The following is a 26454-nucleotide window of genomic DNA, read 5'->3' as shown; positions in this document are numbered from 1 at the left end:
CAGCTTTGGCTTAGAAATAGCACTAAGAGCTGTGCCCCCCCCGCCCCAACTTTCTGCTCATTCACAAATAGCCCAATATTGCTTTTTTTTTTTTTCCCTTTTTTTTTTCCTTTTTTTTTTTTTTTTTTTTTTCAATTTTAATTTTCCCCCATTTTCGGGATGCTCTCCTGTAGGTGGCGTCGTTTTAATGGAAAAATATTTTTAAAAAATTAAAAAAAAAAAAATTAAAAAATTTAGAAAAAAAACAAAAAAACAAAATAACCAGAAAAGCAGCTTAGAGCTCGGGGGGAAAATGAGGAGGGTCGGAAGGGGGGGGATTAAAACCGGGACTCGGAGCGGGGATGGAGGGGGGAGAAGCTCCGGGAGGGACGCGGGGCCGGGCAGGGCGGTGGGGGAGCGGGCCGGGCCGCGGAGGCATCGCTCGGCCGGGCTGTCCCCGCCATGGCCGCTCCGGGCGCCGCTTTGTTTTCCGCGCACCGCGGACGGGCCGTTTTGGGCCGCGGCCGAACCGGGCTCGTCGCCCCGGCGGCGCCCCCCGCGCACTGCACCAAAGCGCCGCCGGCGGGGGCTCCGCGACGGGGCGGCTGCGGCTGCCGCCCTCCTTCCCTCCTTCCCTCCCCGCTCCCTCCGCCTTCCACCCCCCACCCCCACACCCCCCCCCCGGGGGACACGCCGCCCCGGCCCGGCCGCCTCGTACCTGCGCTCCCGTCGCCGCCGCCGCAGCGGAGCCGTCCGGCCGGTTCATGGGGCTGGGGCGGGAGGCAGCCGAGCCCCGCGCCGCCGGGGCCTGCGATCCGCCGCGCACAATGCCTCCGCCGCCGCTGCCTCCTTTCCGCCCTCCCAGGAGCGGCGAGTGGGGGCGATGCCCCCGCTGTGCGGGTGGGCGGCTCGCCGGGCTGCTGCAGCCCCCCTTCCCCCCGGGGGCATGGGCCGGGGCGGCCGCCGCGGGCACACGGGCGCTGCCGCTAGCGGCGCGGCGCGCAGGGCTGGGCGGGCGCCTCCCGCTGCCGAACCCGCGCCGCCGCCGCCATCACGGAGCCGCTCTGGGGGCAGCTCCAGCCGCAGCGCTCGCAGCCGGCGGCGCCGGGAGAAAGGGGCTGAGTCTGGCCCAGCGCGGAGCCGCGCCGCGCTCCGGACGGCCCCGCGATGCCCCTCCGCCCCCGCGCGGCCCCGGCCCGGCCCCGCTCCGGTGCAGCGCCGCTCTGCCCCGCTACGGCCCGACCGCGGCACAACGGAGCTCGGGGCTCCGCTCCGCGGGGAGGAAAAGCGGCTCCGGGTTTGGATGGCGGGGAGAAGCCGGGATCCGCCGCGGGACGGGACGGGCGCGGCCCCGCGAGGAGAAGCGGGCGGCAGAACCTGCAGAGCGCCCGGCAGCGCCGAGCCCCGGAGCTCCAACGCGCAGTGCCCCCTCCTCCCCGTGTGCGAGGAGTCTCACACTGTTAAAGCCTTTCTCCATCCTCACGGGAAACTCGTCCCGTCTCCCCCTGCCAAAGCGCTTTTACCCCGCACATCCCCGCTGCGCTCAGCGCTGCCCGGCAGCATTTGCACGGCATAAAAAAAAAAAGAAAAAGAAAAAAAGAAAAAAGAAGGAGATAAAGAAGAAAAAATAAGAAAAGATCCCTTGAAGAAGTGGCACTTCTCCCATGGCAAACACTCAGCACTCACTGGGTGCATCATTAGATCTCACACCCACCTGGCATTTATCACCTTTGCGAAGCATTGCCAACAAATTGCCATTAATGGCATTAATCAAACTATCTGTGCTGCTGGGTTTCCCCGGCCCGCAGAGCCCCCACAGCTGTGGGCCGGGCGCTGCCTTCATTCCCCTTGCCCACACTGAAAGCAGCTTCCCAGACATTGTGAAATACTATTAGGGTTTTTTTTTTTGCCTCTTTCATGGGGATTTTGTTCTGAAATGCTCCAAAATGCTCAACCATCAGAGCTGAATAAAAGCAAAGGGGATGGGAGGTGGTGGGGAGGGTGGGAATGGGAGACAGCTCTGGAATGAGAGCAGGTGGGATGGAAGCCCGGGTTGTCAGCTCCTTCAACCCATTGTGGGTGTCAACAGGAGCCCCCCGAGGATGTGCACAACTCCAAATGGTGTTTAAACATCTCAGAGCTCACTCATCCACACTCACGGCCATCCTGATGGGCAGCAAGGGATCTGTTTGTGTCGGTGCCCTCTCCAAAGTTCAAACTGCATCTGAAGTGCTGCAGTCCAGCCCTGTGCCCAAGCAAAGTGCTGAGCGCTCCTCGTGCTCTGCCATAAATAAGGCAAACCACAATCAGGAAATGGCAAAATGGATATTTATAAACCGCCCCTATCTGCAGAGATATTTGTGAGACCAGCAAAAAAATCCCCACGTCGCTCTTCCTGACCCCAGTGCCCTCTATTTTCTTCACTCTGAGGCGTTTCAGCTCATCAGAAATGTTTGCCAATGGTTATGTAAGAGGAAGAGTAGGACTCTGTTCGTCCTTGGCGGCACTGAGCTGCTCCTGGTCCTTCATTTTCAGGCTGCCATCCTCTTTGTGCCCTCCCCTGCTGGGATGCTGGGTGCTCTGAGCAGCTCTCCAGGACGTGTGCAGGGGTTGGAGTTTTGCCCTTGCATCCAACAGGGGCAGCTGCTCTCTGCAGTGCCTTGACACCAATAGTGCTCAACAACGGTGGGGAGCAGGAGGTAAAAGTCACACAATCACAGAATGGACCTCAGGGATCACGAAGCTCAGTTCTGCTGCAGACAGAGCCACCAACCTCCACATTTCATACCAGCCCAGGCTGCCCAGGGCCCCATCCAACATTAAAAGCCTCCAGGGATGGACGGGGCACCCACAGCCTCTCTGGGCAGCTGTTCCAGCACCTCCCCACTCTCACAGTAAAGAACTTCCCCCTGACATCCAACCTAAACCTGCCCTCCTTCAGTTTCAAACCACTTCTCCTTGTATCTCTCCATGTAAGGAGTTGAGGATTGCATTCAGCAGGAAAAGGTGTCCAGGAAAATTCATGCACGGAAGCAAAGAACCTTAATAAATGGGATTTAAATAATAGATTTAGCTGAAAATCCCCAGAAGACGGGCTCTTTATCCACACATCAGGTGCTGTAAGCTTAGAAAAAGATAACAAAAATGTTCTTCAGACAGAAAAGGTTGAGTTTCTGCTTTAATTGAAAAGTCGTATGCGGTATTGATATTCCTGGAGAGATGTTATGTTAAGAAGGAGTTTATACCAGAGATGTATCACCGCTATTTGGGGGTAAATGAGATTAAAGCGATCCGCCGTTATCCTGGTGCTAAGTCACATAAACGGAAGAAATGGGAAGTTAAAGTTGTGCTTTAGAGCAGCGCGTGGAGTTGGAGCAGGAAATCCCGGCTCTGCTGTGCTGTAACACGCAGCCATCAGCTGAGTGTGATGGGGGAACCGCAGCTTTCTGGGCCCATCATCGGGCTCATCTCTCTCCTCTTCACAGCGTCGTGGCAGAGCAGAATTAAGGATATCTGCATGCCTCAAACGGAGCCTTTCTGTTCTAATTGTGTAATTATGGAAATCGCTATTCAGGGACCTGCAGTTACAGCGCAGTTGAATTGTGCACTTCAGGCAGGCGTGCGATCTGCTTGTGGCACAGTGTTCTCTCCAAAAGCCCAGCACCTACTTTCTGGATGTCGAATGCGTGTCCTGGGTGTGTATCTGCAAATTCATTAATTCATGTATCAGTTAAAACTAATTAAACATCGACCCTTTAACAAATCTTACGTGTTGTGTCAGAACTGTCTATTTCTCTCTCCCGAAGATCCTATTAACGGAATAATACAGACCCTGCAACCTTCCTGTGTAATTAATACCCTCTGAAATCTTACATATAAATTTCACTTATTTTACAATGAATGGTCTCTTAAGAGATTCTGCCCGGCAGCTGGAGGTTCATTCAGCAGCTCTGCTCTGCGGGCTTTTACATCAAAGATTCCCAGAGTTCCCATAAAGGTGGACATGATTCCCATGAGGGACGTGGATTAATGGGCACTATAGGTGGTAGGTGGGCCTGGTGGGCATGGCGGTGATGGGCTGATAAATGGACCTCAGAGCTCTTTTCCAACCTTAATGCTTCTGTGATTCTATGAGTTTGAGAGCTTGTGTTATTTGGTCAGTGCTCAGCTGTGCTGCTCCCAATGGCCCACGCATGGATTCACCATGTGTGGCAACACGACTGTCCCGATGGATGGCAGCGAAGCCCTTGGAGCCACCACAGGCAGCATCACCTCAGGGAACCACCCAGAGCTTCCGTGGGGTGTTTGAGGCCATGAGCCCGACTGGCGTGATGCAGATGTGACACAGATGTGACACAGATGTCACTTGTGCTTGGCCACAGCTGCTGCCCACCTGGCAGGAGCCTGGCACAGCATGCAGTAAATCCCCATTCTTCCCCAAATTTAGCATTTCTTTAATGATGATAATAGCTCCCATTGCTCTGCTCTCACTGAAGTTTGCTACCCTGCAGAGATGAACCAAGTACCCTGGAATCCCAGGCATATATACAGACTGGGAGGAGCAATAGTAGCCCTGCAGAGAAGGACCTGGGGGTCCTGGTGGATGAAAAGCTTCATTTGAGCAGACAGTGTGCTCCTGTAGCTTGGAAAGCAAATGGGATCCTGGGCTCCATCAGAAGAGGGGTGGCCAGCAGGAACTGGGAGGTGATTGTCCCTCTCTGCTCTGCCCTTGTGAGGCCCCATCTGCAGTGCTGCATCCAGGTCTGGGGCCTCCAATACAAGAAAGACAGGGAGGTGCCTAGTAAGTTAAACAGCAGCATAAAGGATTCCTCTGGAAGGATAAAGAAGTATATGTTTAGGTGGAAGAGACTTCGGAACAGATTATGGGTTGTTTTATATTCTAAATATGACACATTAATATCTACTTATTTAATACTGTAATTTTATTTCTTTAAAGTTCCTTTCTCTAAAAGATGATCTTTATTTCTCTGAAAATTGCCTGCTGGAATCCCCGCTTGTGCAAATGATAAGTGAGTGCTGCACACCAAGAGCTGAGCGCTCGGAGGCTCAGCAGAGCTGCCCTTAAACGAGCAAAGTGAATGGGGGAAAAAAATTAAGTAGAATTAATATTATTAAAGATAATAATATAAATTATTAGTAGTATTCTATTAAGGTCAGATTAACCCCACTACGATTCAATTGGAATAATACATTGCCATTTATGCGATCACAAATGTTTTAACATTTAAATTACCTTCTTGGCATTCCAGAAACCTGCATTTTACGTCCTGCAGCAAGGCAGACTGCGCTGTGCTGGGAGCGGAGGAGTTCCAAAGGGGGGAAGTTCATCTCCTCTCTTACGCTGCTCAGGGTGCTGGCTGAGCATCAGTCAGGGGGTGGTGAGCAACTGCTTGTGCATCACTTGTTGTATGCAGTCATAAATATATATTCACAACTACTGTCCTTTCCCTTTTATCTTAGTGGTTTTATCTCAGCTCCCGAGTTCTACTTGTTGTTTCCCCACTGGGTGATGGAGGATGAGTGGTGCTGAGCCTCCTGCTGGATTAAACCTCAACAGGCCATTTGGTGCCCAACGTGGGGCTCCAAGGGTTGAGATAACAGCAGCTCTGACCAGAGCGTGTTAATGCAGGCTGTAGTGGTAGTCTGATAATTGCTGGTCACAATTTTTTCCCTATTTATGGAGCTCTTTGAGAGTCTTCTCTTTATTCAGCTGAACAGATCCCGGGAGAAGCACCAGGTATGTATATTACTGCTTGGGACTGTCTTTTATTATCCCATAATTAATGTAATCAGGTCATGATCACCAGTCTCTAGGCAACCACCGATTTCTAGTTCAGTGATCAATTCATCTTTATCCATCATCACAAGGTCTAAAATAGCGTTACCTCGCGTTAGGTGCCATCCTTTCTGCATTAGAAAATGATCATCTATAATTTTGAGAGATGCCACCAATGTTTTATTGCTGCCTGCAGGAGGTCTCTGCTGTTCATCTCCTGCAATAATGTCCTGCAGAAAAGAGCAAGTTTCCTTTGGGTGCCCTGCACACCCAGCATGGGGTGCGATGCTGTGTGCCAGCATGCAGCCAGCCTTTACCCACAAAGCTAGACACCACGCTGCACCGTGCTCACATTGCTGCTTATCAATACAGCATGAATTGCCACATCGTCTTGTTTATGGACAGTTACCACAACCATTTCTTCTCCTATAACTTCTTGCCTTGCTTCTCTATGCTCACAACCCCATCGGTTTCTTATGAAGATCTTCCAGCCCTTCCAGAGACCTTCCAGCACACCCAGCTCCATTGCTGTGCATGCACAAATGGGTACGAATGGAAGAGCTGGCAAACTGTGTTACCATCAGAATAATGGAGGGATTCCCATGGAGCCCATCTGTACAGTGCTAAGTCATAAAGATGTTTTGAAATATTTTTGATCAATTAGGATAATTCAGAATTTTGAGGAGCGTAATGAAAACTGGAGATTTAAAAAATCAATCTTATTGAAGACAACTGACTTTTTAATCAACATTGCCATTGTATTTCTACCGTTATTATTTCCTATTGGCTGATTTTAGACTGAAAAAAGTGACTGCTTTTAGTCTTTGGAGCTGAGATCACATCTTATGCCTGTGCAAATCCTGGGAAAGGAGCCCTGTTCTTGTTTGGCATCTTTGAACAGCACTGTGAGTGATAGGGTAAATAAATCAATAGAAGCAAGGCTCAGTTTTACAGGGAATCCATTGCAGGTATTGGCAGGAGCAGGGCTGGGGCAGAGTTGGTATCTCCTGCAGCCTTGAAGGCTGGGATAGGTGTGTTGAAGCTTTCTGTGCTCATGTCTGCAGGTGACTTAGGGACACAGCAGCCCTGGAGATGAGGAGAAGCTGGGCTCATCCAGGCTCTGCAGCCTTCACGAGGTGCGTCCCCCCACGGCTGGTGGACATCTACATGCAGAGCATCTGTCCAAGGCTGTCCATAATTCCAAGGCTGCATCAGGCTGCCTGGTAAGAGAGATAGAAAGATAGCTACATGAAAAATAATTAGAATAATTATTCAAAAATCAATAGCTGTCTGAAAATAAAATTAAAAAAAAAAAAAAAGAAAAAAAAGCAAGCAATCAATTATCCTGGTTACATTTCAAAATGAAATCTATACTGATTGGGTAAATGAGGTCCAAATGATCACATAAAATTTGCTCTGGATGGCCTTAAATATCCTGTCACCCTACGTGATAGAACGACCCCTTCCTCACGTCTGCCCTCACTGAATGCACTCCCATGGTCATGCTTGGTGCCCTCCTTTGAGCTCAGCCGGGCAGGTGAACTGATCCACATCCATCCTTTGTGCTAAGTTTGTGAAACACTTTAGGATCCAGTGATAAGTGTTGAATATTTAAAGCAGGGAAGAGGGAAAACTGAGCAGGTAGCTGCCAGCTGCTCTGCCCTCGGCTCTGGAGCTGCCCTCCAGGAGCCCGAACAGCCCTCTCTGCTCTCCCATTCCACATTAAGCCAAGTTACTGGTTTTTTAATTTCACTTCTCTGCAAAGAAAACACAGGGATGGACAGGAGGGAATGTTACAAGAGTATAATTTTTCTTTTTAATTCAGCAACCTAAATAAAATTAATAGATTTAACCCAATTCTTTCTTCATATTGATAGTCTCTGGCTAGTCCCTTATTGTTTCCTCAGGGCTTGAATTATGGTGCAATAATTCACGCTGAGTTGCATGGATGGTACTCAGCTTTCAGCCTTGTGCCTGACAATGCTCCAGGCATGAATTATTGTACTATAATTCACACCTTGTCATATCTTATTGCCGGAACATCCCCTATATGACAAAGCTGGATTCATTAAGTAGAAATTCAGTTAAAACTTGGGAAAGGCATTTGATGGCAGGAAGGACCACGTACTTAAGATCTTCATCTGTGTCATTTCAGCTTAGAAAGGAAGAGCCCGAAGCAATTAACACAGGGGCAGAGACTTATGCATCCACATCTCTGTGCCTGTGTGTGAAAATCTTGGGTGGAATTTCTCCATATAAAGGAAGACGTCTCTTCTGAACTTGATGCCTACATGCAGCTAAGGTATATGGATCATCTGGTCTACAAAAGGCTTCCAGCTGTCAGGGTTCCCAAGCAGACCAAGTAGCCTTCAAGCTTCCAGGGAACTTCAGCAGGTATTCACATCCAAAAGATATTCCCAAGGTGCTCAAAGGTCACTACAGCCCTTCACAGAAACAAACTCACAGCCTCCTGCACATAGTGAGCACCTCTCCCTCCCATAACCCATCTCAATCCACAGCCAGAACTGCATGGGGACAGTTCCTGCTGTCACCCACCCATCCCTTGGGGCCACAATAGAGTGGGGAAAGGAGTCCTGGATGGCATTCTGAGCTCATGGGAAGGCACCCTTTAGGGGGGGGGGGAAAGAGATAGGGAGAAATCAACATTTCAACAATCAGCTGCAGCTGGAAAAGCAGCAGGGACTGGAGACATCTCCAGGGGGTGAGCGTCAGGCCAGGCCTGGCACCATGAGCAGATGGCAGAGACATCTTCCTGTGCAGAGGGTGCTAAATGCAGGCAGTCCCAGAATCAGCAGCATGCTGGTGTTTGGGGTAGTCGAGAGTAAGCACTGCCAAACATCTAGGTGCTTAAAACAGCACCAGGCATCTGCTGTGAGTCAGAAAATTCACACCCTTCATTGCCCACTGCTGTTAAAAACATTGCAGCTGAAATATTGGTTTCTACCCAGCCAGCACATGCTGGCAGCATCTCTCGCTCATGTGGGCTGTGTGGTGACCATCACTGCTCCCCTGGCACTCCTTGTCCTCCCTGCCCTGCTGGGAATGGGCTCGTGTTCAAACAGATGAAGTGGCAAAGATGTGCTCACCCCCAGCTGCTGCTTCCTCCCATTGACCTGCGTGATGTGGGAGCACTGGGAATTACAGAATCATAGGACTTTTTGAGTTGGAAGGGACACTTAAAAGCCATCTGGTCCCATCCCCTGCAGTGCACAGGGATACCCACAGCTCCATCTGTGCTCAGATCCCCAACAGCCTGACCTTGGCTGTCTGCAGGGATGAGGCATCCACAATTGCCCCACAGACAAAGCCAGTTAGCACTGTGTTTTGTGATCCTGCTTGAGCATCCAAGTGGGGAGACCACTTGTGACTTGCACATGGGCATCAGAGCAGGTGTGAGCAATATGCCTCATGCAGCAGTGTGTGGCTCAACTCACAGTGCCGGCCTGGAGGTGTCTCCTTACACCCCACCAACCTTTCTTGTCTGACCATAAGAAGCACTTTAGCCAGTTAAAATCTCCTCTGGGATACTCAACGGGACTGTCACCACCAAAAAATAGGCTTGTTCCTCCAGGATTGTTGACGTAGCTTATTGCCGAATACTCGACTGTTTGCAGATGTTCTATATTTTCCTGACATGAAGTTTCTTAACATCCCTTTTAAATTGTCTTTATGCTCACAATGTTGATGCATAATCTCTTTTTTTCCTTGAGAAGTTACTGTAAGTGCCTCGTGCAATGATGAGATGAAAGCCTTCTTTGTGTTCCTGCCAATCCAGTTTGTATGCCTCTGTTTGTCACCTGCAGATAAAAGCTCGGAGATGTTGTTTAGAGCTCGTCTATGAAGTAGAGACTCAACTGGAGGCAAGGACAGGAGGGAAACATGAGCAAAGCAGCCACCTAATTCTCCAGCATCCCAGCACCAGCCATTGTGAAGCCTTGCCCAAACAAGAATCCCCACCTAAAGCCTCTTAGGGTGGCTTACATGAGTGCATTGCACTTCAAAGGGGTACACGCAAGGCCAGCGCCTGCAGCTCAGCTGATGAGCAGCATCTCATTGAGCTGCAGTAATTTGGCAGTCTGTGTTTACTTCTATCTCAGTTGGAGCACCACATTTTGTGTACCATTTATTTCCAATCAGAATGAATACCAAAACATTCTGAATTGTGTCACGCTGATGAAACCCAGTAACAGGGATCTTAGTGTGGCTTAAAAGCGATACCTTGAAATGATGAAAAGGGAATAGACTGTTCAAGAAAGAGGCAGAGTTCTCTCTTTCTTGGTACTCTTAGGATTAGCCTGTTTCTGGAGATGTTAACATTTTGCATTGCATGAAAAACATAATTTTCTTTCTCTCTTTTTTTTTTTCCAAGGTAGGAAAATAGTTTGCTTTTCCCCTTCTCTCCTCGTGCAAATGTGGCCAGATTGATTTCCCTCCAACTTTCCGCAAAACACATTTATTCCAAGAGGAGAGTTTTGGGAAAAGGTACAAGTCTGTGAAGACAGAGTGTTCTTATGGAGGCTGGAACTGCTGCTCTGACCAGAACATTTGTGGCACATGGCCTGCAAAAAGCAGGGATTAAAATTAACATAGGGAATATCTGCAGGGAACACCTTAGAATGGGACCACAGAAGTAAGAGGGTGGTTGTGTGCATTGTACGGCAGCATGGAGCATCACCCTGCATGGTGCTCCTGGTTGGGTCCTTGCTTTGGAAGCGGTGGATCCACACCCTCAAAGCAGAGCAATAATGAACACAACACAGCAGATAATGGAACAGTCAGACGGAAGCTCAGGCTGCAGTTTGCTCCAGGTGGCGGGGTGGATAAAGCTCACGGTTTGGCTGACGCTTGTTCTGAATCTTCTAATGAGCTCTAATTTTGATTTCTTTCAGCTGTTTTATGGAGGGAGGTCAATAAAGCACCACTGCAAATCAATTTAAACAAAGGTGCAGGAGTAGATAACTGTGAACTCCCAACTACTTAAAATAGCTGCTGCATCTTTAGCAAAGAAAAGAGACTGAGTTATTTGGCTCATCTTTGTCAGCTAATGAAACATCCTCCATATGGAAATGTGCTTTCTGCATATTTTTGCTGAGAACAAGTTGAGAATAATATAGGACAACTCTCTCTTTTCAGGTTTCTTTCACGTTACCTGGAAGACTTGTTTGTTTACAGCTTTGTGAGCTTTCAGATACAGTCACTCAGTTGGTATCACTGCAGTGTGGCTGCAGTTGGGCTCCCACTGGCAGACCCATGGGAGGAGCGAGGGGCGCAGCAGGCTGGGTGCCGACAAGGGAGCTCCTCTATGGGTGGGGTTGCATGGGCAAGTCCACAAGGATTTTTTGCAGATATCTGTTATATGGGACCTCCCAATGAGAGCTGGGGCTTTCCGTTGGGGTGAGGTTTGCTTCTGCTGTGAGATTGTTCCCCCGAGGCAGACGGTGCATGTGAAATGCTCAAGATTTAAAGTTGCTGAATGTTACGATTCTCTCTTGGATGGAAGAGTGTGCTCAGACCATCTTGGTGGAAAGCAGTGCTGGATCAGTGCACAGAGCCCTGATGCACCTATCCCTGCCCTCTGCATCCCTTCCCTTGCATGGACCACACATCTCAGCATGTATCCTGGTGTTCCCCTTGTTAAATGCACAGGGAAGGCTGCCTGCAGAATTGATACACGGTATTACAGCTACTGCACAAAATGTGAAGTAAATAAATAGAGCATTCATACAGCAGGATTACCCTGAAATTTGTTTCTATCCTATCGTCCTGATTTGGTTGTCTGCGGACATCAGCTCTGCAATATAATAAGCAAAGCTTCTGAAATACCTTCATGAGAATTAGGGTTCTATAAATTAACTGATTACTGATAAAGCCTAATTATAAATTAGGTCTTATTATCAGAAGCTTCTGAGCTTCATTGAATGAATTAAAGCTGTAGGAGCAGAAATATTTCATTAATCATGTGAACTCTGACAAAGAGGGACTGCTCTGCAGTGCTCCCTGCCCTGGCCCAGGGCATTGGTGTCAGCTGCACACAGATACATGGGGCCATCCCCTGAGACAGCCCTCCCGTACCCTGTGTTCCATTGGGAGCTCTGCACTCCTTTCTGTGCAGAGATGAGGCGATCTGTCCCTGGAGGTGGGATACCTGTTTGTTGCACCAGACCCTTGGCTGGCAGCAGGGACACTCCTGTCCTGAGAGAGGAAGAGCTCTATCTTGAAAAGAACTTCAAAAACTCTTCTTGGTAGAACTAGTAAAACTGGCTGCTTGTAAGGCACTGGAATGCATGACCTACCATAACCTCCTTCATGGCATTTCTCTTGTAGGTGCAGATGAGAAACAGAGTGAGCTCAGACAGTGACATCAAACAGGAGAACCACCCTCTCCAGGTGCCTGGTCAGGTGCAAGAGGAGCACTGCTGGAGGGGACATTGGGACAACCCACCAGCAGCACTCACCTCAACCTGACTGCTGGCCAAGGAGGTGCTGCATGATCCCAATGGGAATCCTGCAAAACGTGACAGTGTCCTTTACAAACACTGCAGGAACGACCTCAGGAAGTGCACGATTCTCATGCAGGTGATTGCCATACACTGGCTGGGGGGGCCACCAACTGCCTGCGAGTGCACTGAGAAAATAATACCCATCTGCTCCTCCAGCATGGAAAAATCATCATTTGGCTTTTTAAGAAGTTCCCTATAAAGCTGTTTTCATTCCTCCCCAGCAGAGCACACAGATGGGATGGGATTGTTTTCACGATGACAAGGATTTGCTCCCTCTATTTGCCAGTGCAACCAAACATTTAATTATAAAAACTCCTGAAATTAAGTAGATGCAAAAATTAAGATGAATACGCTCATTTTTGCCAATAGTGTGAAATGCTTTTACTCTGAAAGACTCATTTCATTACAATATAATGTAACGGAACGTTAACACTCACATAATGACCTTAAAACCTGCTTAGAATGCAGAAACAGGTCATTGCTGTTCACTCTCTAAAGGAAAGTTATAAACCCCTAAAAATTGAGTTTACAGTGGAAACACTGACAGACCTTTAATTATAGGAGAACAGCACGTGACATCATAACGCTGTGGCTCAGTATACAGTATCTCCTGGAATACAGACTCTATAGGGTATACTCCTGTCTGAAGGTCACCACTATATATTGGTTTCCTTAATTTTCTCAGCTCTGAAACATTTGCAGGAATAAAGATTCTCATTTAGGTGGGGCTGGACTGAATGGCAGACAGCCAGAATGCCCAGGGCTGCCCATAGCACATCCTCCTTGCAGTGCCCTGTCTCCTGCACTGTGCGCTTTGTGTGTGCATACCTGGACCCTCTGTGGGGCCACACACTGCTGCAGCAGATGGGCATTCACCTGATGTCACCTGGAGAGGAGAAAAGCTGCCAAGAACTGAAGTGCTGAAGCCCGGGTCAGTGGTGGAAGGAAATGAGATGTTTATACTTTATCATGAGAATTTGGGTAAGGAAGAACCATTCCCTACAGGTGGTGTCACCATCTCCACTCATCACCTGGTTTCCAGCTCTTGGTTCAGTTCTGCTGGAAGCAAATACTTTACAATGTTTTCTGGGCTCTGCCTCTACTTCCAAGTGGGTTTCTTCAGTGAATGTTACAGAAATAGTGCAGCTGGCATCAAGCATCAGGAGAAAATCCCGGCTCCTCCATCAAATTAGTCCTGCTGACCTTGCCTGCAGCTGAAAGCACAGAAATAGGCTGAGAGCTGAGTGCTGGGCTGGATGCTGGGGGTCTGCATGCAGTGGGAAATTCGTGTCAGATGCAGCTGAACTCCCATCAAGTCTCTACAGAATGGTGTCAAAGTGTGTGGTTGATGTTTCTCGGCTGTTTGCAGAGCAGGTGGGAGTATAGGTGCAAATATTACCCCCAGCTCGCGCAGCCCCTGAGGTCTGAAGAAGGATCACCCAGGAATAGTGGGTTTTCCCCTTGCCCTCAGCCCATCTGGTGTGGTTTGCTTGGCATCCCCATGTGTTGTCCTCTAATCAAACTGTGTATATAGTACATGCATGAATCTGTTGTATTTACCCTAATATTTGTAGTAAAATAACAGTGTATCAGTGCATGCAGGCTGCCAGGCATTAGTGTTGCTTTATGGCTGTCATTATAGGAGAAATGCAACACCCAACAATACACCATTATCACTACAAAGTGACAAGACTGTAGCTGTATCTGTACTAATGTGCTGCGCTATATGATAATTACAAATGCTTTTCATACACACACATTTATTTTTAAAGAGAGAGAGAAGTCTGAAAAGAATCTGAGCCAACAGCACCACATGAAATCCTTATTCCAAGGGAATGATGGGCTGAGAAACAGCAAGTTGGTTCATAGCATCAGCTCCACCACCAGCACCTTCACATGATCCAACACCCTCTGTTACACACTCAGCCCTGCTTTGCAAATAGAGTAAAAAATACTACATAGGAAAGCTCCAATTAACTGCCTTCTTTTACAGATGAATATACCTTTAATAACCCCTGGTTACAAGTCACCAGTCTGATATTTGCACTTATAGAAGGGTACAGGAACTGGAGGAGCTGCAGGAAAGAGCCATGAGAATCATCTGAGGACTGGGAAAAAAGAAAGTCCCTACGTGGAATGATTTAAGAAGCACAGTCTGTTTAGACTGTAGAAAGGGCGAGTGAGAGGTGACTTGATTAGCGTGTAAGTACCTTCGTGGGGAGGAAATACCAGGTACTAAAGGGCTCTTGAATTTAATGGAGAAAGGCATAATAAGAGCTAATAGCTGGGAGCTGAAGCTGGGAAAACTCAGACTGAAAAAGCCACGAGGTTTGAACAGTGGAGGTGATTAAATGCTGGAAGAAAGTCCTGAGGAAAGGTGAGTATTCTCTGAGTTCTCCCCAAGGCTCCTTTTCAGAACCCAGGTTTATTTCCTGCAAGATGTGCTCATGGATTTGCTGTTTTGCAGGAGAAGAGCCTTCTCTGATGGGCAGAAACCCATCTCAGCAGCACAGAGGGATCTTCTGGCTTTTCTGCCTGGATGTGCCAAGGATTGAGGGGCCTAATTACAGTGGATTTCTTTTCCTCCCATGTATAAACATTTCAGTCACTTGGTCATGGAACCAAAGTGATGTCAGGTGACTTATGTGACACTCTTCTTATGTGAAGAGTGGTGAAAGAAAAGTGCCACTGTGAAAGGTTCACAGTGGTTTAACACTTAAGAGCATCATTTTCTACTTCTCCACCCTTATAGGAAACTAATGCCCCCAGTCTCCACAGCACCTGGTTCTCCTCTGACTCTCAGTAACAGCAGTAAGCCACCTGGATGCAGACTGGTTTAGGCCACCTGGTCTAAAGATTTAATCTAATGTCGTTAACTCCTTGGTGTCCCCAGTCAGTTCATTTCCTCATACTGAAAATCAGAGACACGAGAAAAGAGCATTTCTTCCCTGGTCAAATTGTTCAGGTCCTGATCCTCACAGAACTCACTGAGTTTTGTTGACTGGTTTGGCTCAATTTCTAAATTATCTTTTGCTGGAGAAATTATTGGCAGGACACCAAAATTCTCCAGCAATCATTTCAAGTGCTTTTGCTATACCTTCATCTGGTGGTTCTGAGGAATTAATTCTGGGTTTTTTTTTTGCATTCATCCTTAATGAAATTTAACAAACACAATCCAATCACAGCACACATCACTATTTTTCCCCCAGTAACCTAAGATTTGGACTTCTGTCTGATTGTGGTCATTCAAGAGAGATGTGTGGACATCCAGAAGAGGACACTTGCCAACAGACACCACAAAATGGTAATCACAACATGTGATGTCCCCATATGGATGACATAACAGGGAGGATCTGTCAGACTTATGGACTCAGTGATCTCATAAGGGGTCTAGCTCATCTTCTTGTGCTAAGAAAAGATAATGGTGGTGGTCTTTGTGAGGTCAGCAAGCACTGAGTCATATTAGAAGTAGACTTCAATTACCCCTATGGTGATCAGTGACTGTTAGAAAGGGGTGAGGTGTGAGCCTACGTTTTCAGGCAGAGAAAGTGACTTCCTTCAGAGAGTATGAAAGAGGAGAAGCAACTTTTGATGTAGTGTGGAGCAGTGTGGGAGAGCCGGTTCAAGGTCCAGCCATCAAAACGCAGCTCCGCAAGAGTGACCATAACAGACTGAAGTTCAGAACTCTGCAGGAGTGTGTGGGGAAAAAACAGAAATAACTCTGATATGGTTTGAAAGGAATCTACCAAAAAAGAAAAAAAAACCCAACAAAAAAGAGGAGACCAGTTAAAAGGGAATTTAGAGGAATGGCTAAAAGGGTAAAATGATTGGAAGTAGTGGGGATACTTTTAAAAGACGTTATATTGGAAGCTCTGGAACAGGACTAAAAACTTTTAATGAACAGAAATAATTCTGGTCATGGTTATGGAGCAGCCGTAAAAGAAGTGACTTGAACTGACTTGAACTAACAAGATACCTTTCAGATGGGGAAAATAAATTCTTGCAAGTTAATGTAAAACCATTAATGTGGGCCAAAAGTTCTGTGCTTAAGGAAGCACTCGCTAAAGGCATTTACATTTTTTCGAGCACGAGGAGGTGAGCAAATGCTGCGGGGCCTGTGAACCCATGGAAGTTGAAAAGTCAGAGGGACAACAATGGAAGGAATAGTTCAACAGGAAAGTTAAATAAACAGAGGAATCCAGTAATGTTCCCACATGGGAAACTTTCATTACAAGGGATGGGTGTAAAGAATTGCTTTATATTTTAGGGTTGAAATTAAAAATTGAGTAATAAAAATTCATAGAGACCAGATGTTATTTTCCAAAGAGCCGTGAAGAAATGAAAAAATGAAATTCCAGCCTATTAACAGTGCTGGGTAACCCATCTCTTCTATCCACACAGGCACCAGAAAATGGAAGATGGTAAAAGAGGAATCATAGAATCACAATCAGAGACATTTATATGTCAAGAGAGTAATGCTGGAGCTGGGGGGAATCTGTCTACAGTGGTAAATTAAACAGAGCCAGGGCCACAAAATCATGAATGACACTGACACAGTGAGCAGAGAACTGTCAGCACGGAGCAGAGAACTCTAAAACCTTCAGTCAGCATCTCTAGGGATAAAGCAAGGGGTACAAAACCACTAAGGATCACACAGTTACAGCCAGTAACACAATGGCTGAGCACATTGGTGAACCCAAAGGTGCAAACAGGACCAGAAAGCAGTGGAACAGACTCATGGATGAGAAGGGTGGGATCTGACATCAAACAGTGCAGAACAACACTAAACAATGACACCTGCTGGGAGATGGGGCTCACCAGACACCAGCCCTGCTTCTCTGTTTCTCCTGAGCATCCTCTGGTGACCATTGACAGCACTTTGTAATGGGTAGATGGACCTGACCCAGGATGTCTGTTCCTTCAGTGTTATCCCATCCTGATATCCTGTTTAATAAAAGCACTGATTACAGTAGTGGGCAGCAGCGAATTAGAATTCCTGACAACAAAGGGAAGAGCTGATCTTTATTCTGCTTAGAGAACAGAAATACGATCAGTCTTAAAAAACTGGGACATGTATTTGTCAACAGTGTTTTTAGAATTAAAAAATGCACGGTTTAAAATGTATGCTGGCGTCAGATCCAATTCAACAGTGACAGGAGCACATTACTTGGTGTGGAGGAGTTTTTTTCCCAGTAACTCCATGTTCTAATGAGCTTATCATGAATCACTGAACAAGCATCACTGACACAAGCTCTGAGCAGAGGACCAGCCCTTGAGAGTATCTGCACTTGGCTTTCCTCCCCATTCTCACACTGTTTTTTTTGCACTGAAATCTCCTTTTGCCAGGCTGTTTGCTCCTGGTAAGCACAGGGTCGGTTGTGGACAGGAAAGCAGTATGTCCTGCAGAAGCATATTGCATTATTATTATTAATATTATTATTTTAAGACCTTGTCAGAACGAATTGCAAAAACTTTCATGTGGTGGGACATCAGAACTGCACAGAAGTGAAGCCCATTTGAACTAATAAATAGTGGGTCAGCCTCCTGCACAGTGAGTTTGGTCATCTGTGGATCTTGAAGGCATCAAAATCTTACCCAATGAATTCCCTCTGATGTCCCCAGCAGTCTATTAAATGTAGATGGATGGAGATCCTTTGTTGCACAGCTGGCCCAGATTCCACGTGAAGAGATGTGCCCTTCACCACCTGTAACTGTGAACACATTGTCTTGCACTTCGCTTTCTTCCTGCTAAATCTAAGTTGTGTCTCCTCCAGCTGCAAACACTTCAGAGTCACTGTGCAGGGGGGTGAGAAATCAGATCTGGTGTGAGAGAATATCTGAGCTCAAAAAGTGGTGGGATAGAACCAGAAGGATGGAGAGAAAACAGAGCCCAGTGAACCAGAGAAGAATTGGATAGGAAAGGCTTATTGGTATTTTTGTCTTGACAAATATCAGCTACCAGGACCAAGGGGCAATTGAAATAGAGTAACTGACTGACCTCCTTGTGGGCCAGATGCTGGTACAAAGGGTATCCATTTTCCCAAAAGGCGATGTTAATTTATTAAACTTGGTATCTTTGGAATGAGAAATTCCATTTGAAATTAACACTCTGAAGCAAGACAAAAACATCTTGGTCTTGATTTGAAACACAAATCAGCATATTAAACTTGAAATTGAGAAGTGAAGGTCCTGAGTAGTGAAACAAAAACTTCCTTGGGCTCCTGAGGAAGGGAAGATCTTGAATTCTGGCAGAAAAAGAGATGAAGAAGATGACTGGGAATCTCCTCTCCCTCACAGCATTGTCTGCCTTCCACCTACAGCTTTCATCAGCCCTTTGATTCCCCTGCCATCCCTGGTGGTTCCAGGTGAGCCACCTCTGGCTTTGGAAGATCTCAGGTCCTCACCGAGACGGGGACGGTGCTGGTGCCCAGATCCCCGCTGCTCCCTTCCCTCTCAACCAGTGCTAAATTAAACTGGATTGCACTTTTCCCACTTTAGTAATTTAGATAAAAGTAACATTTTGTTTTGAGAGCAGCAGCAATTATACCCCGGGGTTTGGGATTAACGTGATTAATACTTTCTCCATCTCCAAGTGGCCCTCCCACCCCCGCTCCTGCTGCAGTCAGAGCCTTTCAATGGTGCTACAGTGGAGAGCGTTGCCCAAAAAAAGAGGCTTTATGCATAAATCCTTATTAGGGAGCATTGCATGTGTTTAGCAATGAGCATCTTGGAGAAAAAAAATAAAAGGGAAGCGTATCGCAGTGCATTAGTGTCTGTATCACATGAAAAGCCTGTCACTTCGCCACCCAGGGAACTAATGAAGATCCCAATTATACAGCAATAAAATATACATATGCAGTACAGAGGGGCTTATGCATTTTTAATTTTTTTTTTTTTTCCAAAGCCAAATGCAGAAAGAAAATTCTAATTAGTCATTTTTTTTAATAGAAAGGTAGGCAGCCATGGGAAACGCCTAGGAACACACTGAAGTCACCCCATGTGCACAGCACAGAACCCTTCCTCCCTGCTGGCAGCTCCTGGGAGCAGAACACAGATGTGGGTCCCTCCACTATGTGTCTACACGCATCATCCCCATCTTCCTGCTCTACAGGGGACAACATAGTTGGGCAGGGATGTGCTCAGCTCAAAGCCCTCTGCTCTCCAAGCAGCTCTTCACCACAGGTGAAGATTCCACCTTTGTCATGGAGACAGGAAGATCCAGCAGATTTTCTCTGCAGGTTTCCATGCTCTGAAGATTATGTTGTCCTGTAGAACACAATATATACACACCTGGCTCTTGTCCATAGCAGCAATAAAACACACATCTAGCCAGACTGTCACACTTCCCAACCGTGAAGCCATCAGAGTCATTCAACACACACACAGAAAAACTTCAAGAGCTTTAAGACATCAGCATAGCAATATATTTCCCATAATTGTGTCCGAAGAGACAATCAACCTATTTGAGTTTCAGTTTCCAAAGAATATTTGTATTGAAAGCATCAATCTGAGGCAGGAACTCAACTTGGAAAGTTCCTGACAAAATGCTCAGGATTGGGCAAGGCTTTAAGAGATGCAGAGTGATGTTTTGAAGCAGAGTTGTCAGGCAACCTGAAGCAGCTCTGCCAGCTCTCCTTATAATAAAAATAAATGATCATTTGTTGCTTTCTAAATTCTAATACGCAGATGAGTGAATGCATTATACAGTGTCCTGTGTCCCAAACTACATTTTCATTTCAATTTTAAAGTCACAATAATATGTTGCGTAAATATAAGGGGAAAAATAATTCCTGATGATGGCACCGTTCTGAAAAGTTTTCAAGCATGCAAAAAGCACAGAAATGGTTCTTCTGACATTGATCAGCTCAAGGATGGGCTCCGAGTCCATCAGAGCTGTGACAGATGTAGGATCGTTATCAGCAGTGGGAACTTTCACCTACCTGGGAATTATTTCCTAATAATTTGAGGGAAGAAGAAAGAAGCTTTGGAGATTTTTTTCATTTTGAGACATTAAAATTCTTTACGATGCATTTGAAACACATCTCTGGGCATCACCTTCAGTGGGAACCTGTCCAATGCGCTCTGCTCAGTCTGCAGAAAGGCGGATCCCCTTTCCCTTATCCTCCTGTAGAATCACAGGTGCTATAATGCTGCCCCAGGCCTGGGAAGAAGAAGGAAATGACTCCGATAAGGTAGACAAGGACCTCTGGTTCAATTTTATATTCTGGGTTGCAAATTTCATCTTAAAATCCCAGTGTATACCTGACTGCCTTCCTAATTACTGTTATCTTAGCTGTCGTGCTAGTTTTAATTTACAAGTTTAACTGGAATAAAAAGCAAAGTAAGTTTAATTAATTGGTTAATTAATTATTTCTCCCTTGGTGGATTTATGGCTGTGTCTGGATTTGATGTTCTGGCTATTTTCAGTGGTCCAAGACAGACTGCATGGCCCTCAGCTCCCTCCCATGCTCTGAGTTGTCCAGAAGTCACTCCTCCATTGAGACACCTAGCTCCATTTTCAAGCCCTCTCTCACAGCAGAATCCTGCTGTTTCTTCTGCATTCAGCATTTTCTTCATTACTGAAATCTGACACAAAATATATCTGTAATTTTGGGACCGTATCCAAAAAATCCTTAATCCTCACCATCACTGATCAGCAAATACGCTCCTTCCTTTCCTTTCTTCTCATCTTATTCATAACACGAGCAAGTCTTTTACAATTCACTTCAATTCAGCTTTAACTCAGCTTGACTTTTACCAATTCTCACTTTTTTTCTGCACTTTCTGAGATTCAAGATATAGGTTTATTTGCTGCTCAGTTGTCTCTTCTTGTCCTTGCAGCCCATCTGCTCCATCCTCACAGACTTTTGGATGAGGTTATTCACTGCGTTAAACCCAGAGCCCAAACTCCCAGGATTTTTCCACTTACCTTGGGAGCCCACTGCAGACTCTATTGCATATTGGATTTCAGTGTCTTCCCACTGCTTTCTCACTTATGTCTCTGAGCTGCTCAGGGCAGTCATCTTAGCCCACTTGGCTTATTTGCCCTCTGAAACCAGGAACCTCACCTGCAGACTAATAAATAGATCCCTCCTTTTGTCAGAACTAAAATAATCCAGCATAAAGCTATCTGTCAGTAATTGCCTCTGACAGTCAAATATAATGCAGGTGGGAGAATGCTGGGGAAGCTGAATCACCTGTCACAGCTGGTGTAGGACATCCTGCAGAATGCAGTGTGTTGTGGTGCTAACCCCATTGGAAGGGGACCGGCCTCTGCTCTGACCAGAACAGCCCCAGCAGGAGGAGGAAATGACATTTCCTTTTGGTGCTTTCCAAGCAGAACCCAGTTCTAAGGGCAGAGAGAGGACAGGCACTTGGGAGGACCTCAGGGGCTCACTTTTTCTTGGACCATGATCTAAACTAGGCAATGCCCATCATTAGGAGCAAGTGTTACCAGCTTCTGCCTGATTAGGGCAGGGTGGACATCTGTGGATATCTTAGCAATGCTGGGAGAGTGGAAAAGCTCCTTTATTTCTCAACTTGATAATAAACGACAGTGAAGTTCTATCTATCTCACTCCTGAGTGCTACCACCACATCTCCACAGCCCATACCCATGGACACCACTGCACTATTTGCCCTGGAACCAGCATCAACTGCTTCAGCTGGATCAATTCACATCTGCTTAAACCAGCAGCTCAGAAATATGAAATACCATCAGCCTTTTATCTTAAAACACTCGTATCAGGAATTTACCTGTGCTTTTTCTGTGTTTCTTCAGCGAGAAATTAATCTGTCTGTCAACAAGTGCCCTTCCATTAAACCCGAGCTTGTTTATTTTAAAATAAAAGTAAGCTGCCGCGCCGAGCATAAAAACATGCAGTGTTTCATGTGAAAATCTGAAAGAATATTATATTAAAATGCACATTCTTTGCTTCTTTCTGAATCTCGTGGGACTCTCTCTCAGGAAATTTCAGCTGGGAACTGTGTTCCTCTGCATTAAGGTAAATGAAGCCTTTTCAGCTCTAAAAGTTTCTTCATGTAATAGACACGTCTTTTGTGAAGTTTGCTTTGAAGTAAATAATAAACAGCACTTTGGTCCAGCCGCTCCTCCCTGCAGAGAAAAATATGTGCTTCATCAGTGTGCTTCACACTAATACATCCCTTGCCAGTCCCCATATCCAGGTCACCATCTCCAAATCCTTCTCCAGTGCAAATCAGACTCAAGAGGAATAAGGGGATGGCAGGAGCTCAGGTCCTCCTCGGAGCATGAAACGTGGGTGCAGAAAATAGCTGTGATACCAGTGTGTGTGTTCAGCTGTAATTAAAAGTCCTCGCTGGGATTCTGGCTGACCCTTCGCTTTATACACACACGGATGTCAAATGTCAAACTGTCTCCCCAGCTCCAGCAAAGCTGGCCTGATGAGACAGCCGCGAGTGAAAGTAGAGCAGTCTATTGGGACATCTGGCATTCAGCGTAATTGTTTATGAGACAAAACTTGCCAGAAGCAGCAGCAGGCCAAATTGGAAAGAACTAATGGCTAAATATTGGGGAATTATCTGGCTGGAGCAGTACGGCCCAGCCTGGTTAATTAGGAGCCTGCAATGAATATAGAATCGCTGTTAATTTTAACACACCATGCCTTTCCTGAGGCGAAATAGTGAGAGTATCAGTATTATGTGATTTGGTAAATGGTGGAAGGGAATGTTTAATAATGGTGGATTTTCTTCTTTATCTCCAGTGCTTCACCCTTCATCTTGCAGATACACACCCACATCAGCGAGTCAGCTAAGCTGATGGCAGTGAGCACACCCGAATTTGGCCCTGAGTGCCTTGTCAGTGTCTTCTGCAAAACTTGTTCAGATGTAGCAGTGCCCCAGTGTGTACTCAGCACTCTGAATGTTCTCGGAGTGGCTTTGCCTGTTCTGAGGGCCCCACATGCCCTTAGTGCAGCAAATCACTGCCTTCGCCTCTGAGCAAGAGCCTGAGCTTTGCTGCTGTGGGGTGGGAGTCAAGGGGCAGGAGAGGGATGATGCTTATCCCAGGTGATACCGTGAGGGTTGTCTGATGGGCAGGAAAGGCAGGGAAGATTTACCTGGGGCCTGGAGTGAGAGGGCTGTGCTGAAGACAAAAGCTACAAATGCTATTAAGCTACAAAAGGTTCCAGTTCCTAAAGCACAGAAATGATGGTGGTAAATGTCTGAGATAAGACACAAACCACCTCCAACTACTGTAAGTAAGAAACCACCATCATCTGGAACATCATTCTCCTCAACAAGCCAAATGAAATCAGTTTTGATTCTGGATCATTGCCTCTGGATTCTTTCCTTGGACACATTCAAGCTTTCAGCATGGCCTGGGGCATAACTTGGCAGGAGAAACCTACACTTAGAATTCTCTCTGTATATTAGGCTGATTTGGGTAAGCAGGATTACATCTTGGCTAATGCTCTCACATAAGTGTTTGATATCCCAAATTTCAATGCTCTCAAATTGCTCCCAGTGTTCTTGAACTTTAATTTCTCCAGAACTGCCTGTATGTCTGTTACTCCAGTATTAGAGAATGATGTGCAGCAATGAAGTATCTCAGGAAGGGGACACTGATTGCTTTCTCTCTCAGGTCAGGTATGTGACTTTTCAAATGAAAAGTCCTTACGTTGCTCAACAAATTCACCCTCCACTCAACTCATGATCAAGATGTTGTGCAGTACGGCATGATGTATGGAATTAAGGAAAGCAGAGCAACTATGAAGGGTTGAAAACTCTCCCAAATGATGGAAGCTTCAATTCCAAATTTGAATAGTACCCTGAGACTCACAATAGTGCAACAGTCTCCAGCTGATTCTCCAGCAGCCCACCTCAGCCATTCCTCACTGGTGATACGGACTATTTAAACACCAATTCCCATCTCTCACAGAAGAAGCTTTTTCTCTCACTTATTGAACAATTCCTCTGAGTCACAGAAGGCATCGAACAGGCAGCTGCTGCTGGTGGGAACATCAGACCAGCCTGGCTTCAGAGATCATGCTGCGAAATGGTGAGTGGGTTTCAAAGTGTAAAGAACTGGCTGAAGGTGTCCTCACAGCAGGCTATCAGTGCTAGGCCAGATCATATTCTGCCTAGAGATTCTGGTCACTTTTAATTAGTAGAAAGATTTATGAAGCAGCATGGAAGCCTGAGATAGGGGGAGATTTATGTGTGCAACCACATCTTACAATTCATTATGTTGCATCTTTCATGTGCTATCATGCATCCTCTGTCCGTGAACATCCCATTGGTGTGCCTGGTCCCAGCCAGTCTCAAAAGCAAGTGTTTCCTTTAAGCTACTCAAGAAATTCTTAGTTTTCATCCAAAAAAAAAAAATAGAAAATAATGATGTCTGTTCCTGCCTCAGCACTCAGCACTAGAAAATAAGCCCTACCTCTGTGCAGCTCCCACCTGATCCCTGTCCTTTCATACTTACTTCATCTCTCATAGGATCTTCATGTCATGATCTTCCTCTCAGGAAGGAAGATTCATTATGGGATTGGTTCCGAGTGACCATTCTTCCTTTATTTAAATCCAAATTTATTTGGTATTTCAAAAGGCTGTGGAACAGAGAACAGAACACGTGGGCTGAGCGCTGTAATGAACTGCACTTTCCATATTATTTGTGACAATGTATTTTTACTGGAAATTTCAAAACATGTCTGGTGGGACGGCAGTTGGCTCCCGGATCTGCTGAAGTGAAATAAAATCCTCTGTTTTTACTAATAGCTGTGAAAATTCTTAGCAGGCGTTAATAAGTAGAAGAAAAATCCTTTTCTCTTTCTCTCTCTCTCTCTTTTTCTTCAAAGAAATAGATTGCGAGATCAGACTTTGGAAAGAATTTATGAGCAAAAAATGTAGGAAGATACAGGGTGAAAATACAGAAATGCACCTCCTCTCCCATTGAAATCCATTCCTGGCTGGTTCAGTGGTTCTGCTGCCTATTTTCTATACAATTTGTACAATGTTATCTTTCTTCTCAAATGTTTAACAACCTGTTACACTGTTTGGAAAGCTCACTCAGGGGTATGTCACTTTAGCTTTTCATCAAGCTCCAGTGCATATATTTGTTGGTATATGTTCTAAAACAATCAAGCATTCCTCACTCACCTGGTACCAATTAGAGATGCAGAATTTTTAGCTTTCCATCCTGAGCAAAACAACCTCAGAAAATCCCAGAACGGCTTTGGTTGGAGGGGATCTTAGAGATTATCCATCTACAAACCTGCCAGCCATGGGAAGGGCTGCCAGCCACCAGGTCAGGCTGCCCAGGGTCCCATCCTCTAGGATGCTCCTGATGGCTGTGTATCCAAACAGCCACCTGAGCAGCTTCCTCTAAGAAACCAGGCCTTCAACAAACCCCACTGTCAGCCAGAAACTGCTCTGCAGAGCAAACATGGTCTCCACCAGAGGCTCTGGGTCTCTTTTGTGCTTTGAGCCCGGCGTGGTTCGAATAACTGTGATTACAGCCTTACATGTTCTGTGATTCAATTAACAGCCTGATTAGTAGGATACCATTCCATTTTATAATTAGATTAATGAGAGTATTCATTCAGAAGTTGTTATCTCGCTTAATAATGACCTCACTGATTATTCTATCTCCTTTAACTGACTGATTTTGATTAAAATAAATATAGCTCACAGCACCTGGAAATTCATTCTTTTATTCAGAAGGAATTTGATAGAAAGAGATTCCCTTTTAAGAACTTTGTGAGAGTGATTAAATATTTTGGTCTTCCTGAGGCTGAATTTTCATGTTTTTAAAGATGACATTTCTGAAATATTTGATGATAAAATATTTATCAAGCCCTGTATTTATATTTTCAATACATCTGTTTCTACTTTGACTGTTTGAACATAATTTCAGCAGAAATACATATTTGCATGCTGTGCTGATTGTAAAAAAACACCCGCAAGTGTTTATACACACACACATCTTCACACACACTTTGGCAATGTGGCACTGAACATCACCACTCAGACAGTCCTGGGCCTCACACCATGAGTTCTTCTTTAAGGACAAACACTGCCGTCAGTCATTTGGCCCACTGAGTTCTCCTCCAACTCTCTGCTGCCTGTAACGATATTTCATTTAGTAATCTATTATTTTCTGAAAGTTTTAAGAATTAGA

General features: G+C 46.0%; 1 protein-coding gene and 1 long non-coding RNA gene across 22 annotated transcripts in view; both read right to left on the bottom strand.

Annotated features, from left to right (window-relative positions):
* Nucleotides 1-832, bottom strand: part of ZNF618 (zinc finger protein 618) — an 87664-nt gene extending 86832 nt beyond the window's left edge. For 16 of the 19 annotated variants that reach the window (XM_085521587.1, XM_015878783.3, XM_085521584.1 and 13 more), the window contains exon 1: nucleotides 698-832. In XM_085521587.1, the coding sequence (XP_085377713.1) occupies nucleotides 698-745 (48 nt within the window). In that variant the 5' untranslated portion in view covers nucleotides 746-832. The remainder of the gene's footprint in view (nucleotides 1-697) is intronic. The other 3 variants (XM_085521598.1, XM_085521596.1, XM_085521597.1) reach the window with 2 other exon arrangements.
* A 4313-nt stretch (nucleotides 833-5145) lies between these two features.
* The window catches only part of LOC107321573 (uncharacterized), a 44572-nt gene continuing 23263 nt past the window's right edge, over nucleotides 5146-26454 (bottom strand). For 2 of the 3 annotated variants that reach the window (XR_014936334.1, XR_014936335.1), the window contains 2 exons: nucleotides 24760-26398; nucleotides 22110-22410 (listed from right to left, as the gene is read on the bottom strand). This is a non-coding gene — a long non-coding RNA (uncharacterized LOC107321573). Of the gene's footprint in view, nucleotides 6997-22109; nucleotides 22411-24759; nucleotides 26399-26454 lie in introns of those variants that run through there. The other variant, XR_014936336.1, reaches the window with a different exon arrangement.

The sequence above is a fragment of the Coturnix japonica genome, chromosome 21, assembly GCF_054131305.1.
Source record: "Coturnix japonica strain WE chromosome 21, WE-NBRP24, whole genome shotgun sequence".
Lineage (NCBI taxonomy): Eukaryota > Metazoa > Chordata > Aves > Galliformes > Phasianidae > Coturnix > Coturnix japonica.
This window is presented reverse-complemented; position numbering and strand designations above follow the sequence as displayed.